Below are 14,000 nucleotides of genomic sequence, written 5' to 3' on the forward strand. Positions count from 1 at the left end.
TTTTTTGCCGCACCTTTTCGTTTTTTTTTTTTTTTTTTTTTAAAAACATACCATTTGCGTCGTTTGTCCTGTCCCGTGCAATTTGTATATTTGTATATGTACGCCTAACCGCTGGCAATGGAATGCCAATAATATGAACAACGTGTGCAAGTAAAAAAAAGAAACATTCCCTACTTGTACATGTTTTTTTTTTTTTTTTTTTTCTTCATTTTTACGTGCCCACATTTGGGTATATACAATTTGATCAAGGAAAAAAAAAACCCCATGCGTACTCTCATAGCGAGTATCAGAAGAGTCAATTTTCGTTGCACACCTTGATTCATGTGTACCCTACTGTAGCACTATTGCGGCATTTTTATTGTACAGCTACTGCTACAACTACATTATTTTCATTTCAAGAACATCAAACAATTTTTTGCGACGTTAGTTTTAAGAATAATCAAAATTTTTGCCAAAAAGAGAAGCATTCAGTCGGGGGATAAGAAAGGAACCATGGGATATGGGAAATCTTCATCCCGGATGTTGTGCAAAAAGAGGGAATAGCCGCCCACCCCGTTTGGCAATTTCTCGAAGACCTGTTTTCCTAGCAGGCCTACACACTGCCGCCGCTTCGCTTTGCATTTCCCCCCACGGCAAATACGTCATAAGGTCGAACAGGCAGGACCCCCCCTGCATGCAAACACAAGTTGGTAAAAAAATTAGCATCTTACATTTGAAGTGGAATAAAAATGGATACCCCTCGGGAGAAGGACTCCTCCAACATTTTTTAAAGGGGCACTTCCATATATTTTACGCCCCCTTTTTAACTTCCCCCCGCCCGGCATACGCTGAACAATCCGATTTGAGCACAACGCATTTGTTTGCTCCTTCCCCACGTGTGCATGATGCTTTGTCGTCACCTCGGTTGACGCTTTTTTCAGACGGGTCATGCCTGCATAAACTTTCAAGGAAAAGAAAATAGGAACACGTTCCCCCTGGCGCGCACATTTCCCCCTTCATAATGTGGCACTCCGTGTGGTGATCGATGTGGCAACCCGTGTGCCAGTCCATGTGCCTGTATATACCCCCCAAGGAAAAAAAATTTATCGAGGAGTGATACAGGGAGGCACTTCCCTTTGTTCAGTGGGTGATCCCAACGATGCAGAGCGGAAAATGCGAAGATGGGGGCCACCACGTGAGAAGCAACAACTGTGAAGTGAGCGAACACCGCATGAGAAACGTCTTCCAGTGCACAGACAAGAAAGTGAAAATCTTCAAAACGTATCTGAAGAAAAGGCTGAAGGTGGAGTCCTACACCCTGGGGGAATACGCACTCAAGCACGACGAAAAGTTCCGGAGGATATTCTTCGCAAACATTTTAAAAGAACATGTCATTGCGAAAAGGAAGAAGGACAAGCTGTTCATCCTAAACGAAATAATCATGGATAAAAAATTTTTCGAAGAAGATTTCTACTATCAATATTTTTTACAAAATGTTCTGTTGTTGGAAGACTTGACCTTAAAAAGGCTCGAGGGAAACCACCATGGGGACTTCCTTTTTAAGGAAAAAAAAAATGACATGGTTAACTGGAAACAGGGTTATAGTCATATAAAAAAAAAATTAAATGAAAAGGGAAATGACCAGAAGAGTAAAATTTATAAAAATTCTGTGCTGCTATTTAATTCTACTAAGTTTTCCTACGAAGACAAAAACTGTTGTGACTACTTTTACAGTTTAAAAGTTTGGGATATTTTCTTTAATTATGTTTCTTTCGATTTTTTAAATTATCTCTTGTCGAATACACTTATCTTTATATCTGACTTTTTTTTCATTAACCTGAGTCAGACGTTGCCTGTGCAGAATTCCTTCCTTGTCCTACTTAGCCACGTCGACCTCAAGTATGATGACAACAGACAGGTGCAAGACACGATATTTTCCAAGAAGAGGAAACTCCCATATAACACCAAACAGGTGAAAGTCCTTTACCTGAGGGACCAGCGTAAAGACACCCCCGAAGAGGCGCCTTTCCCATTGAATATAAATGGCACTCCAGAAGAAAAGGTCTTACACAGGGAAAATGACCCAATGGAGGGACACCCCAAGGAGGAATTCCAATCTGTTAGTAAACCCAATTGTGCAAAAGGCGCAAGGAAGAGGAAGATCGACCAGTGGGGTAGCGAAGATAAAGTTATTGCAGGTAGAAAGTGCAAGAAGAAAAAAGTGTCACCAGGAGATTCTCCAACGGAAGGAAAACAAATAGATCATTTAGAATATGCAATAAAAAATAAGGAGGCACAAGGGGAGGTATCCACCCGTGCAGATGGAAAACAGTATAAGTACTTATTTAAGAAAAAAAAACAAACAGTGAGGAGGAACGAGGTTAACTCCTACGTTAATCACCTTTACCTAGTTCAGTGCAGTGGGAGAATTATCAAAAATGAGTTCCTTAATGAGATAAAGCAGATACAGGAGGAAAACGAGCAGGCCGAAGAGGCCCAAGGGGGTCACACGGAACTTTTGCAAAACGGGATAGAGGAAGCAAATGGAGAGGAACAAGAAGCGCAAAGAAAGGTGCTCCCCCAGATAAGCTTTTTTCCTGATAATAAACAGCAAAAGGAACCTCCCGTCAGCTGCAAGAGCAAAGCCCCACAGGAGGAGAAGAAAAAGTGGAGCAAAATAATCATCAATAGAAATAACATCCTGCAACATAACACGACAAACAAGTACAAGAATTTCCTCCTAAATAAAAGCATCCTTTTCGACAAAATTGAAAATGTGCCCTTATTCACATACCATTTGCTAAATTATATTTTCAAGTCTGATCAGAAGTACTTTTTCCACAACAACTTCATAGATGAATACAAGAATAAAATTTCCAAGCAGATAAAATGCAACACGAAAAAAAACGACATATCTTCCCTTCTAAGGAAGGAAAACGCTACATCGTCAAATGTTCCCCTCCTTAGTAGGGGTGAAGACAAACGAAACAACGTGTCTGCCCGCTTGAAAAAAACGAAGATACTAAAATATGTCTACTGCCATTTTGAGCAATTCATAAAAAATACGAGGCATGCAAATTTCGATAAAATGTATAGACAATATTTTCCAAAAAATAAAATGAAAAATAAAATTCGAAAAATTTTTAAAACAATTAAATCACACATTATTCACAAGTATAAAATTGTAAACATACGGAGGAATAGAAAATTTATTAAACAAAAAATGTATGATGTTTTTTTTAAAAATTATGATTTTCTTTCATTTTCTTTTAAAACTTATAAAGTGATAAATTTCCTTGTACATATTACGAAGAAATGTGTGCCTGTGAAACTTCTGGGCAGTCGTCACAATTTTAAGGTCTTTATAAAAAATGTGAAAAATTTTATCCTACTTAATTATAAGGAAAATTTTACCATGGACCAAATGATGAAGCACGTTAGGGTTAGGAATGTCTTCCAAAGGGGGGAGCTCTCCCACAGATGCAAACACAGGCAAGTGAAAAACGTCCAAGTAGATGCACTGGAGGGGAATGCAAACCAACTGGTGACCCACGCACCTCCCAATCATTGTTCTACTGATAGAATTTTTCAAGAAGACAATACGTGGATGCCAAAGAGGAGGAACAGACAAATACGGTTCTTCCACCCGGAGAAAGACAAATCCCTATTTGAGACACTTCAAAGAAAATATTTGAAGAAGAAAAAAAAAATTCACATAGCGCTTCTGAAGAGGCATTTACTAAACAGACTCATTTATTTCCTCTTCAACTATTTCATCATGCCCGTAATTAGGAAGTACTTTTTCCTCACCAAGTCGGAGCACACTATTTACAAAACCATTTTTTTTGACAGGAAATCGTGGAACTACTTCACCAAGGTTTCTAACTTTTGTCTGTACCATCAGAACTTCCGCGGTAAGAAGATAAAGCGGAGGGCAGAGTCGGGAGGGAAAGGGCGGACACGAGGTGGGCAACACAAAAGGGGGAAACTCCACAAGGTACATACCACTTCAAAGGGGAAACAACTCGAAACCACTAGCACAAGCAAAGTGGTAACCAAAGAGGCAGGCATAAGTACCCTTCCCCACGTGCTACAAATAAAGGGGAGACAAATCGAAAAGGGGAAGAAGCGCCAAAGTGCCCTAATACGAAGCAGCAAAAAGAAGGAAGCTTTCCAATGTGGAAAGAACAAACGAATCGAAGATCTGTACCAAATGACCACTCTGAGTAAAAAAACGGTTAGACCCTACTTAACAAAGTTCTATTACAAAGTAAAGAAGAAGTATTTCTCCCTGAGGAAAAAGTACCTTCTGCATGGAAGGAAGATTATCCCACTGGGGGAGAAGCAGTTTGTGCAATATCTACATTTTGCGGACCAGAAGGCACACCTGTTCAGGTTTATTTGCAAGAGATTTTTTAAGAAAACGAAAAGGAATTACGTTAAGCGGTTTTACAGATTGGTCAAGAGGATTAAGAGAAGGATGATGGGCATAAAAAATTTAGGCAACAGCGGGGCAGAACAAAGGAGGGACAACAAAATAACCACGCCATGTGAAAAGATTGATCGGATCAGACGCACCAAAGCGACAACCCCCGCAAGAGCGGCGATTTCCATGGGTACCACCCCACGGAGAAAAAACCCAGAGAAGAAGAGGGAAAAAATTCACATAAAAAAAATGAAGAGCATGATAGAGAAGCGCAATTTTCTACTCAAGCTGAATTCAATAAATCGCTTTTTTTCGAAAAAGCTGAGAATAAATTGGGTGCCGAAAAAAAAGGGGCTGAGGCCGCTCATAAATCTGTCTACACTGAACATCCCAGAAAGTGTAAAAAATCGAATCAGGGAAATTTTAAAAAATAAAAAAAGCAGCGAGTTTTACTTCCACAATATATTGAATAACATGGAAAGAGATAGCAAAGAAAAGAAGTCGGGAAAAAAAAAATACAACAGAAAGAACTTCAACCCCGTGTCGTTAAATCATATATGTAACTTCTCCTTAAAATGTTTGGGAAATGTGAGAAATAATAACGGCGCTTTATTTCAAAACACGCTAACCAAGACAAACGATACGGAGTTGAAGTTGAAAAAGTGGCTGGATTATTTGAAGAACTGGTTTTATCGAAAAAAGAAAAATAAAAAATATATAAAAAATAAATTAAAAAAAGGAAAGGTCATCTATGCATACATCTGCATCGGAGATTTCTCGAATTGTTATGAACACATAAAACATAATTATCTCTTCAAAAACTTGAAGCATTTTTTTCATGGTATTTCAAACTTTGAATTTATTTATGTCTTTATAAGATCCTTCCGTCTGTATAGCCATTATATGAACAACTCCCTCCTAACCTATTACCCTGTTAATGTGCAAGAATTTGGCAAACACTGTATTAAAAATTTGAGAGAACTTATTGTAAAGTCTAATTCGAATAAGTCACACAGTTTTTTACTCAGACAATTCTTTAAGAATACCTCCTGCACCGATTTGTATATTTTTTCAGATTCTTATAAAAGTGTGCAGGTAGAAATGAGAGACATTTTCATGACCATCATTACCATCGTCAGGTACTATTATTTGAACATTTATTTTAGCATAAAGGAAATAAAAATGCAGTGGAAGAATATTTTTTACTTTCAGCTTTTTCAGCATGAGAAAAGGGAAGACATTTATCGTAGCTTGCGCAGCAGGAGGAAGTTGGACCATTTGCGCCGGTTGCAGGGGGGGCATAAAACAGTCGACCAGGGGGGTGTTATGGAAAACTCCATCCAATTGAAGCATCTTCCGTTAAGCAGCAACATCACGACAAGCGCGTCTGAGCGTGACGGTGGGGAAGATGCGAAGGGGAGCCCCACAATTTTACCGACGCGGAATAAAGACCAAATGGTGTGTAGCAGGTCTGGGAATAATGACAGCAAAATGGCGGTCTTAACAAAAGTGGAAGGGACGAGTATAACTTATTCAGAAAAGACCGCTCCAAATTGCGCCAATAGGAGCGTCGCCAATTATACCGATAGGAACATCCGCACTTACGCAGAAAAAAACTTCCTCACATTTCAAGACAAAAAAATCATAAGTGACATTTGTGGACTGCCGCAGGGATTCTGCTTGTCCAACATTCTCTGCTCCATGTACTATGCCTATCTGGACCGAAATGAAGAATTTCAAAATATTCTCTATTCGGAAAAGGAGCAGGATAAAACGGCTACCACCCATCTCCAAAAAAAAAATGTAAACGAGGTGAATTACCAAAGCTTGAATTCTCTCCTAATTAGATTTATCGATGACTTCCTTTTTATAACTGTTAACAAGAAAAATATGAAGCGATTTAAAAAGCTGCTGCTTACGAGGAAAATCTGGGGGGGCAATATAAATTCGTCCAAGACAAAAATATTTAAGCTTCCCCTTATTTATAGGAGTAATTTGTTTCTAGACAATTTCTGGGCAGGAAATGTGGTCACCGCGGGAAGGAGGTGCCATAAAGAGGGGGAGAAGCACCAAACCGTGCCGAATCAACCGTGTGTATCGGGGCATCCACCTGGATTGAGCACTGAATGCGCCTCGCCCGATCCTCACCTGTTAACCGCAGAGGGGGAATGTAGAACCCCCTCGAGCAGCACTGTGAGTAGCGCAATAAGCGGACCCAAACGGAAGAGGAAGATAATCCCTGATCGCAGCGAAACAGTTCCAAGCGCCCCCCTGATTGGTAACTTGACGAGTACAGCAAAATGTGGCATCTCCAGGGGGGAACTCCAAATGGGGGTTACCTCACCAAAAGGGACAGTCAAAATGGGGAAGAGAAAAAGTGGAACAAAGCTAACAGAAGCAGAAATTAGAAAACTAATAAAAGAGCTGCTCGAAAAAAGGAAAAGGCTAACAGGAAAATCATCTTTAAAAGGAAGGCAAAAAATTAAAAAGTACCTAAAACGGTTGAAACGGTTATCGCGGTTGAACAGGCATATTTGGAGAAGCGCAAAATGTGCGTGGGTGAACCGGTCTCCTGCTGGCCCCCCCCGTGGAGCGATGTCCATCGAATGGCTGAACAATTCCTACACATTTGACTTCCACAACAACTGCGTGCACAGCATATCGTCCCAGTGGAAAAACAAACAAGACGCAACCATTAGGAACCACTTACACCTAACAAATAGCATCGGAGAAAAAAACTCTCCTATAAATTACATGAAATTTTTGGTAGAAAGTAGAATCATGAGAAATGTCATATCTAAGCTGAAAAAAAATAAAATGATCTACAGAAATAAACAGAATACCTACTTTGCATACAAGAACAATTTCATTCTCCTAAAAAGCTCCATCCTAAAATTTGTTTGTTCTATTAAATCTTTGAAGAAAATGTTTAATGCCTTTTACAACGATGGTTATAACACGAAGTTTGTTTTTCATTTAATTTCATATTTGAGAAAGTCACTTATAAAAAATAGGAAGATTAAATTTGTCAAATTATTTTTGGTGGACACTGCGATGGAGGCGTTGCGCTACGCTCGGGTGTTCAATGAGAGCAGCCCGCTTTTCCCCTGCTTGATGCGTCTGCAAATTGTCAGGAGGAGGCTCCTTAATCGGTACAAACGGACGCACAAACGGAGGTACAAGCGGGACCATTTGGTTCAGTACTATGGACTGTTTGGTCTCCTCCGGGAGGAACTACGCAAAACGTGGCCTTACATGTTTAAAATAAGGGAAGACGCTTCGCAACCACTCCCACTGAGATGACACAGAATGGGATTAAATTGATCGATTCAGTTTAAACGGCATGTCATCATCTTCCCTTCCTCCTCCACCTCCTATTAAAGGCGTGGTTTCGTCTCGAGAGAAATGCTGGACACATTCTTCAGCGCCTGTAACTTCCCGTGACGCCCTACACGAATGTTAACCAAGCCCTTCTTACCAATATTGTAAAGAGTGTGTGAGACGCCTTTGTAGTAGTAAGGCTTGGGGCCATACTGATATGAGCTAGGTTCCCCTGAATTTTGATAGACAAGAAAAGGGTTCGGTTCGATAACCCTAGATGCTCTCCATTTGAAGGGCCTAATATTGCTATAGTAATGTTGAAACTTACGCCTGATAATGCCATGATATTTTCTAAAAGAAATTTTGTTATGCTTCCTACAAAAGTGAATTACATTGGATGGAATTTCCAGCAGTCTCCTATTCACAACATTCCAGTACTTAGGCGCAGGAAGAACTTTTTTCTGAGGAAGATAATTTCTGGACACGTCTTCAAGTGCCTCACTAAATGTTTTGCATGTATTTATATCCTTATCGACAATGGAGATGGAGTTTAAATTGTACAAAGGGACAGTGGCACCAATTTGTAAAATCGACTCTACTGCTTCGTCTAGAAGTATGTGACTAGAGCTGCTTGGAGCGTAGCCATAAATGCCGGATGCCATATCAGGTAGGATGACAGACGAAATGCACAACTCATTTAGTTGTCTTAACGCACTAGCGAAAGAGTATCTTAACTTGTTTGAAGATATGTAATTATTTCCTTGCCAGAAATAGGGCATTATTAAAAAGGCCAATAATTTTACTTTATCACTGACGTTATGAGGCTTAGACAAAATAAGGTCTCCTACTTGTAGCGACTTTGCATCGTCAACCATTTTTTTAAATTCCCTTTCGCTAGTAAGTTTGTCTTTGCTTCGTGAGAGGTATTCTTCTCTGTGTTCATTTAATACATCTATTCTTTTCTTAATTAGTGTCTTTATGGTGATGAATATTTCCTTCACTAATTCTCTCCCCCCTCTGTGTAGTACATACGCACCAAATCCGCTTAGAGGCACGAAGTTTGATACCATTGGGATCAGCATACAGTCTGCCTCCTCCTCCAATATATCGTTATGTACTACTCTTACAATTCCAAATTCGTCTAATGTCATGCTTTTCATTTCGTGCTGATATTTCACCTTTTCCGATACATGCAGATCCAACAGATCTACCTCATCGTCCAAATTTTCCAACCCATTAGATGTATCAACTGAATTGGAGCTTCCACATCTTTTAAAAAACAGATCATTTATTTCGCTTTTCTTGTTTGGGAAAATTTCCTTCATTACACTTCTATTCTTCCCTTCCAAAATATCTAACGATTTTATATAATCCTCATGGTACTTGAGGGCCCGATCGTTTATCGTCTTCAATTTCTTCGTCAAATAGGAACTCCCAAAGTTTCTCCTCCCTACATGTGCAAAGCTTACCCACGCTCGTACCTTCATCCTTTCTACATCGTTGTGGCGCTTCGCTTCACTCCCACATGACGGTTATTCTCCTGCTGGTTGTCCCATTTAGGCCTTCTGCAAGGGGAACCTCTTCGATCAGAACTTTTGCTTCACCTCCGCTGAGCGAATGTGTGCCTTGCTCCTTTTTCCCCTTAACAAATTACGACCAAAGCGACAGTTGAAACAAGTGAGCCACTTGGAAAACGTTACAGAAATGTGCCTCCTTATAAAATAAATTTGTGCTCATTTTAACACCCCTATGGAACTTACATAACACTGGAAAGAAAAATCTTTCGACACATTGAAGGGGGTTAAAAGAGGGCCACACGTGGTGGTTATTTTGTATGCTACTCCCATAGGGAATTATCCCCTCCTCCGTTTTTTTTTTTTTTTTTTTTTTTGCAAATGCTTCGAAGTGGAACCTTCATCAGGATTAACTCCTTCACCATTTTACGGATGTACCAAGTAGCGAAAATTTGCAACTTAAAATATCATCAGTGAGAATTAATTATGTGTTATAATGCGTCACACCGAATGGTTCAAAAAAAAAAAAAAAAAAAAAAAAAAAGGGAGCACTGAAGGGACACATCCCAACAGTGTATAATTATAAATGTAGAGAAAACGTGAACAAAATAAACAGAAAAAGTTGTAAAAAGGGTGGGCGAACATGTGGTCCGCCGTTCTGCGGTTTCCTCGGGAGACAGACTTTTTCGAATGAGAGGCTTTTCTCACCATGTGTGTCGATCAGGAGCTAGTGGCTATGCAGAATTTGTTGGAGGAGCTTCCTCCACCGTGGTGGTGTGTGTGAATATTTCTGCGTACGGAAAAATATGCCCCATTTGTGTTCCACTTTAGTTCCAATTCAAGCTAAACGGGTGTGAAATTTACACAATGGCAACTGGCGATCGCGCCCTCCATTGGTGTTCACCCCAAATCTGTGACGCCACGCTAAACACGCTCATCACTGGTCGAGCACCTTCCTGTATCCATTCAACTCAAACACTTTAATGATGTCTCTAATTGCGTCACTGTTGTTTAACCCTTTTATGCCATGCTTGGAAAACACCATACAGAGATCGTTGGACAAATTGTTAATCCCACCCTCAGCGTCGGTGAAATTAAAGTCTGGGTTCAGGTCAGGGTTATTCTTGAGTAAGTTTCTTAGTAAGGCTTCATCTAAAGAAAAGGGTCCAGGGGAAAAAGCACAAATGAAATGCGTATAAAAGGGAACTCACATATGGACTCTCCCTATTACGTGAATGTTGCCATATAAGGGGGAACACCTGTTCCAGCACATCCACGTTTGATCAAGCATCGATCGGGCGAGTTGTACCTTCCTTCTTAAAGTATATGGACTCATCGGCCTTTCTATTTCCATCTAAGAATTTCACGCCGGAAAAATTCTTCCTACACATGTACTTTATCTTAATGGTAACATTGTCATTCAGTTTATTTTTGGCAAAAACTTTTCTGGCGAGTGCAGGTACCATTATAACCTCGTTTGCTCGAATGGTTGACAGATCCGCGGGGCGCAATGAATGCGAATTGGTGGCCACAAATGGGAAATGAGAAACGATTATTAAAAATGGGTACGGCTGACCACAAATGACATGCGATCTGTTGAAGGACGAACACGAAGCACCAAAGCGCGAACAAAATAGAGAATTCTATTTTTCCGCCTCTCAACTTAAAAATATTAGACGATGCAAATGTGGAATTGCTTTTGAAAGGAAGCTTTTAACTTGTTCCAAATTTAAGAAAGAAAAGAAAAATTTAAACCACACATTTCGCGACAAAAAAAAAAAAAAAAGTTTAAACTTTGGGTAAAAAAAATTTTATTTTTTATTAAATTTACAAACCATGAAAAAAAATTGGAAGATGCATAGATAAAGCATATTTCTATATCTGTTAAGGAAAAAATTGCCTACGTCGATGTACGCCTTTTATGGAAGAATCCATCACAGGATTTGTAAGCTGCTTCCTTTCTGATGCAAGTGTAGCAATTGATTTTTAATGGCTTGACACGGTGGAGCTTAACAAAATTTGCGTCATATCCTCCTCTTTTATTATTATATATTTTTTTTCTCATTGCTGGCACAAAACAGATCCATCTTTTTTGTCGCCATACGACACGGCTAGGCTATGCCGCCATTTCATGAATTCGGAAAAATGTTTTTAAAAATCACAGGAAAAAATTAAAGTTTTTCAAAAGCTATAACACAAAAACATGTTTTTATATGGGGTACAGTTTAAGGCAAAATTCGGGGGAGATGCGTTTGAAACATTCCACGGACATGCGCATATGTGTGCGTATATTCACGGGGATGTGTTTATGCCAAACATACCTGTGTATCCATTCACGTAGGTATATGTGTGTGTGTACTTACGTACCTGCTACGAGGGTACACAGGTATATGTGCGAATGGGACCTGCGCGAAACACTGTACATACCATGGCACAGCGAAAGAACACACTAGACGATGGTTTTTATGTCGAAAAAGGACTTTATGTAGTATATATGAACTATGGTTAACAGAATTAGCAGTATTATTTGTACTTCTGACCACAGAATTAATTTCGAATTCATTTTTTCGTTAAATTGCTTGTACAAGTCTGCCGTCTCCATCATTTTTTCTTGCTCTTCATAGACTTCAAAAAACTAACAGCAGGGAGGGGAAAATAAGAAGTGCAAATAACGTGATTGCCACAAAAAGGGAAAAACAAATGTTACATATTTATGTAGACGCACACATAAAAATGAAGCAAAAATATATATGTACACATAAGGGTGTACAGAAAGGGAAGAAAAAATATATGAACATGTCAGGTAAAAAAAATGCTTAATTTCAAATTTGCCGTACCTGTTCATACAACTGGAATGTTTGGTTATTTATTTTTTCTACATCATCTGCTGTACCCAACTCCGAGTCGGCAACGTCGTGGCTTTCTTTCACCCTCAAAGTGAACATTACTGTTATTTCTGCTTTTTTCTGGTTCGCGTAGCAGAAGGAATAGACGCCGGGCTTCGCAACCTTCGTTTTGTGATTTGTCCAGGTCAAAAGGGAAAAATAAATTAACATGAAAGTTGTTCACGTATATGAAATGTGTATACGTTCATCCGCACACACACAGGTAGGCATGCATATGAATATCTCTACCCTCGTGGACACACTTTTGCATTCTGCTCCGCCTTCCAAGCGAATGCAAATGGCAAGGTAAAACGTTTCAAAGTGAGTAATCATTTAAAACTTGTTGTGCTTCCGGTTTGCTCACCTTAATCTCGAACTTGTCCTGTACCTTTTGCGACTTGAATAATTTCTCCTGCTTTTTGTCATTTCTGTTTACTATGTACATTAAACACAATGCGTTCTTGTCGATTATTTCATACGACCTGATGGGGAGGGGGGATGGGTAATTATTTCCATGCTCAAGTGTATACCACCAAGTGTGATATTTTAAGCAGGATTATGCTTGCACATGTCTACCACTGTATACATATATCATTACATGTGTACCATCGCACATATATATGCCCACGCCACGTTCCGGTTGGACAGGTGAAAAAAAAAAAAAAAATCAGCCCTCGCGCCTACCCAACAATGATGTTATTTTTGTCCACGCGAAAGTGAAGGCAATCTTTCTCCAGAGGACTTATGATAAAGTGGGTGCAGCGCACTACGTGCGATAGGAACACCAACAGGAGTAAGACAACAATGGGGCTTTTTAAAAAGGCCATTTTTTCACTTCATGTGCTGGTCTCGTCACACACACGCACATATATATGTGTGTGCGTGTGTATGTACGTATGGGGGTTGCCAGGTCTACGCGATGGCACCCTAATTCCGGTGACTCCTGTTTCAATTCCCCTAGGAGGTGTGTGCTCATATGTATTCACCCCCGCGTTTCACTCTGCTGCTGCGATAAAGGGGTGAACTGAATTTAGCTATGTCCCTGATAAATCCCGATGCCTTCCTTTACAAACGCGCGAACAAACCCGACCATGTGTAACCGCACATAAACTAGCTATGTTAAAAAAAAAAAAAGGAAAAACTCACTCACAATGTGAATACACGAACAAGCAGAACAAACTCGCCAAAAAAGGAAAAAAAGTCAACTAATTTAATGATTAACTGATTGGCAGACTACCCAATGACAATGCTGCACTCGCATTCGTCATGCGTTCCTGCGATGTATGTAACGTATTTGTACAGAATGGAGAAAAAAAAAAAATGTTACACTTTAATGGTACATATGAGGGGGAATTAAAATAAAAATCCGCGCGAAACGGTGAAGCAGGGAACTTTTTATGTGAACATCAGGGTGGCATATTTGCGCACCAGTTTAGCCAGAGATGCACATTCATTTATGTAGCATTTTCCCGGATACAGTTTAACGCAGTACCATAGGGCAAGCGCGTTGTGCACCCTCCAATTGTTAGGAATGGAATACCCTCATCTTCTCATTCGCCCTTTCTCCTGCTGGGTGCCCTACAATGACCAGTTAGTACCATGTATGCGTAGCGCCTATTTCGACCTTCGTGGTAGCCGCGTTGGCACAACGAAGCACAGATAGGGAACCACTTTTCAAAAATGGAGAAAAATGAAACAGGAAAAATAAAGCAAAGTATAGCATAGGAAAGCAAATTAACATGAAATTAGATGATACGGAACGCGCAACGGTGACGCAGCGAAAGAATCCCCCCGGAGCAACCACGACAACGGCTTTTCACAGCAGATCCAGCGCTACTTCTATACCAAGCGAAGAACACACATATAGAGACCTCA

The 14,000-nt window shown here is 39.9% G+C and overlaps 4 protein-coding genes across 4 annotated transcripts; 1 reads left to right on the forward strand and 3 right to left on the reverse strand.

The window, feature by feature from the left end:
• Nucleotides 1–1,138: 1,138 nt before the first annotated feature.
• PCOAH_00038630 (Uncharacterized protein) lies at nt 1,139–7,708 on the forward strand (the record flags this gene model as incomplete). Its single annotated transcript, XM_020060654.1, has 1 exon — nt 1,139–7,708. One exon carries the CDS (start codon nt 1,139–1,141, stop codon nt 7,706–7,708), a length of 6,570 nt encoding a protein of 2,189 aa, XP_019916080.1.
• A 74-nt stretch (nt 7,709–7,782) lies between these two features.
• On the reverse strand, nt 7,783–9,213 carry PCOAH_00038640 (Uncharacterized protein; the record flags this gene model as incomplete). The annotated part of the gene is made up of 1 exon (XM_020060655.1): nt 7,783–9,213. The coding sequence occupies one exon, from the start codon at nt 9,211–9,213 to the stop codon at nt 7,783–7,785; it is 1,431 nt and encodes a 476-aa protein (XP_019917072.1).
• Nucleotides 9,214–10,177: 964 nt separating this feature from the next.
• PCOAH_00038650 (Uncharacterized protein) lies at nt 10,178–10,706 on the reverse strand (the record flags this gene model as incomplete). Its single annotated transcript, XM_020060656.1, has 2 exons — nt 10,178–10,392; nt 10,550–10,706. 2 exons carry the CDS (start codon nt 10,704–10,706, stop codon nt 10,178–10,180), a joined length of 372 nt encoding a protein of 123 aa, XP_019916790.1.
• A 983-nt stretch (nt 10,707–11,689) lies between these two features.
• PCOAH_00038660 (Cop-coated vesicle membrane protein p24) lies at nt 11,690–12,952 on the reverse strand (the record flags this gene model as incomplete). The annotated part of the gene is made up of 4 exons (XM_020060657.1): nt 11,690–11,875; nt 12,078–12,248; nt 12,490–12,607; nt 12,810–12,952. 4 exons carry the CDS (start codon nt 12,950–12,952, stop codon nt 11,690–11,692), a joined length of 618 nt encoding a protein of 205 aa, XP_019916487.1.
• Nucleotides 12,953–14,000: the final 1,048 nt, after the last annotated feature.

This window comes from Plasmodium coatneyi, chromosome 12 (assembly GCF_001680005.1).
Source record: "Plasmodium coatneyi strain Hackeri chromosome 12, complete sequence".
In the NCBI taxonomy this organism is placed as follows: Eukaryota; Apicomplexa; class Aconoidasida; order Haemosporida; family Plasmodiidae; genus Plasmodium; species Plasmodium coatneyi.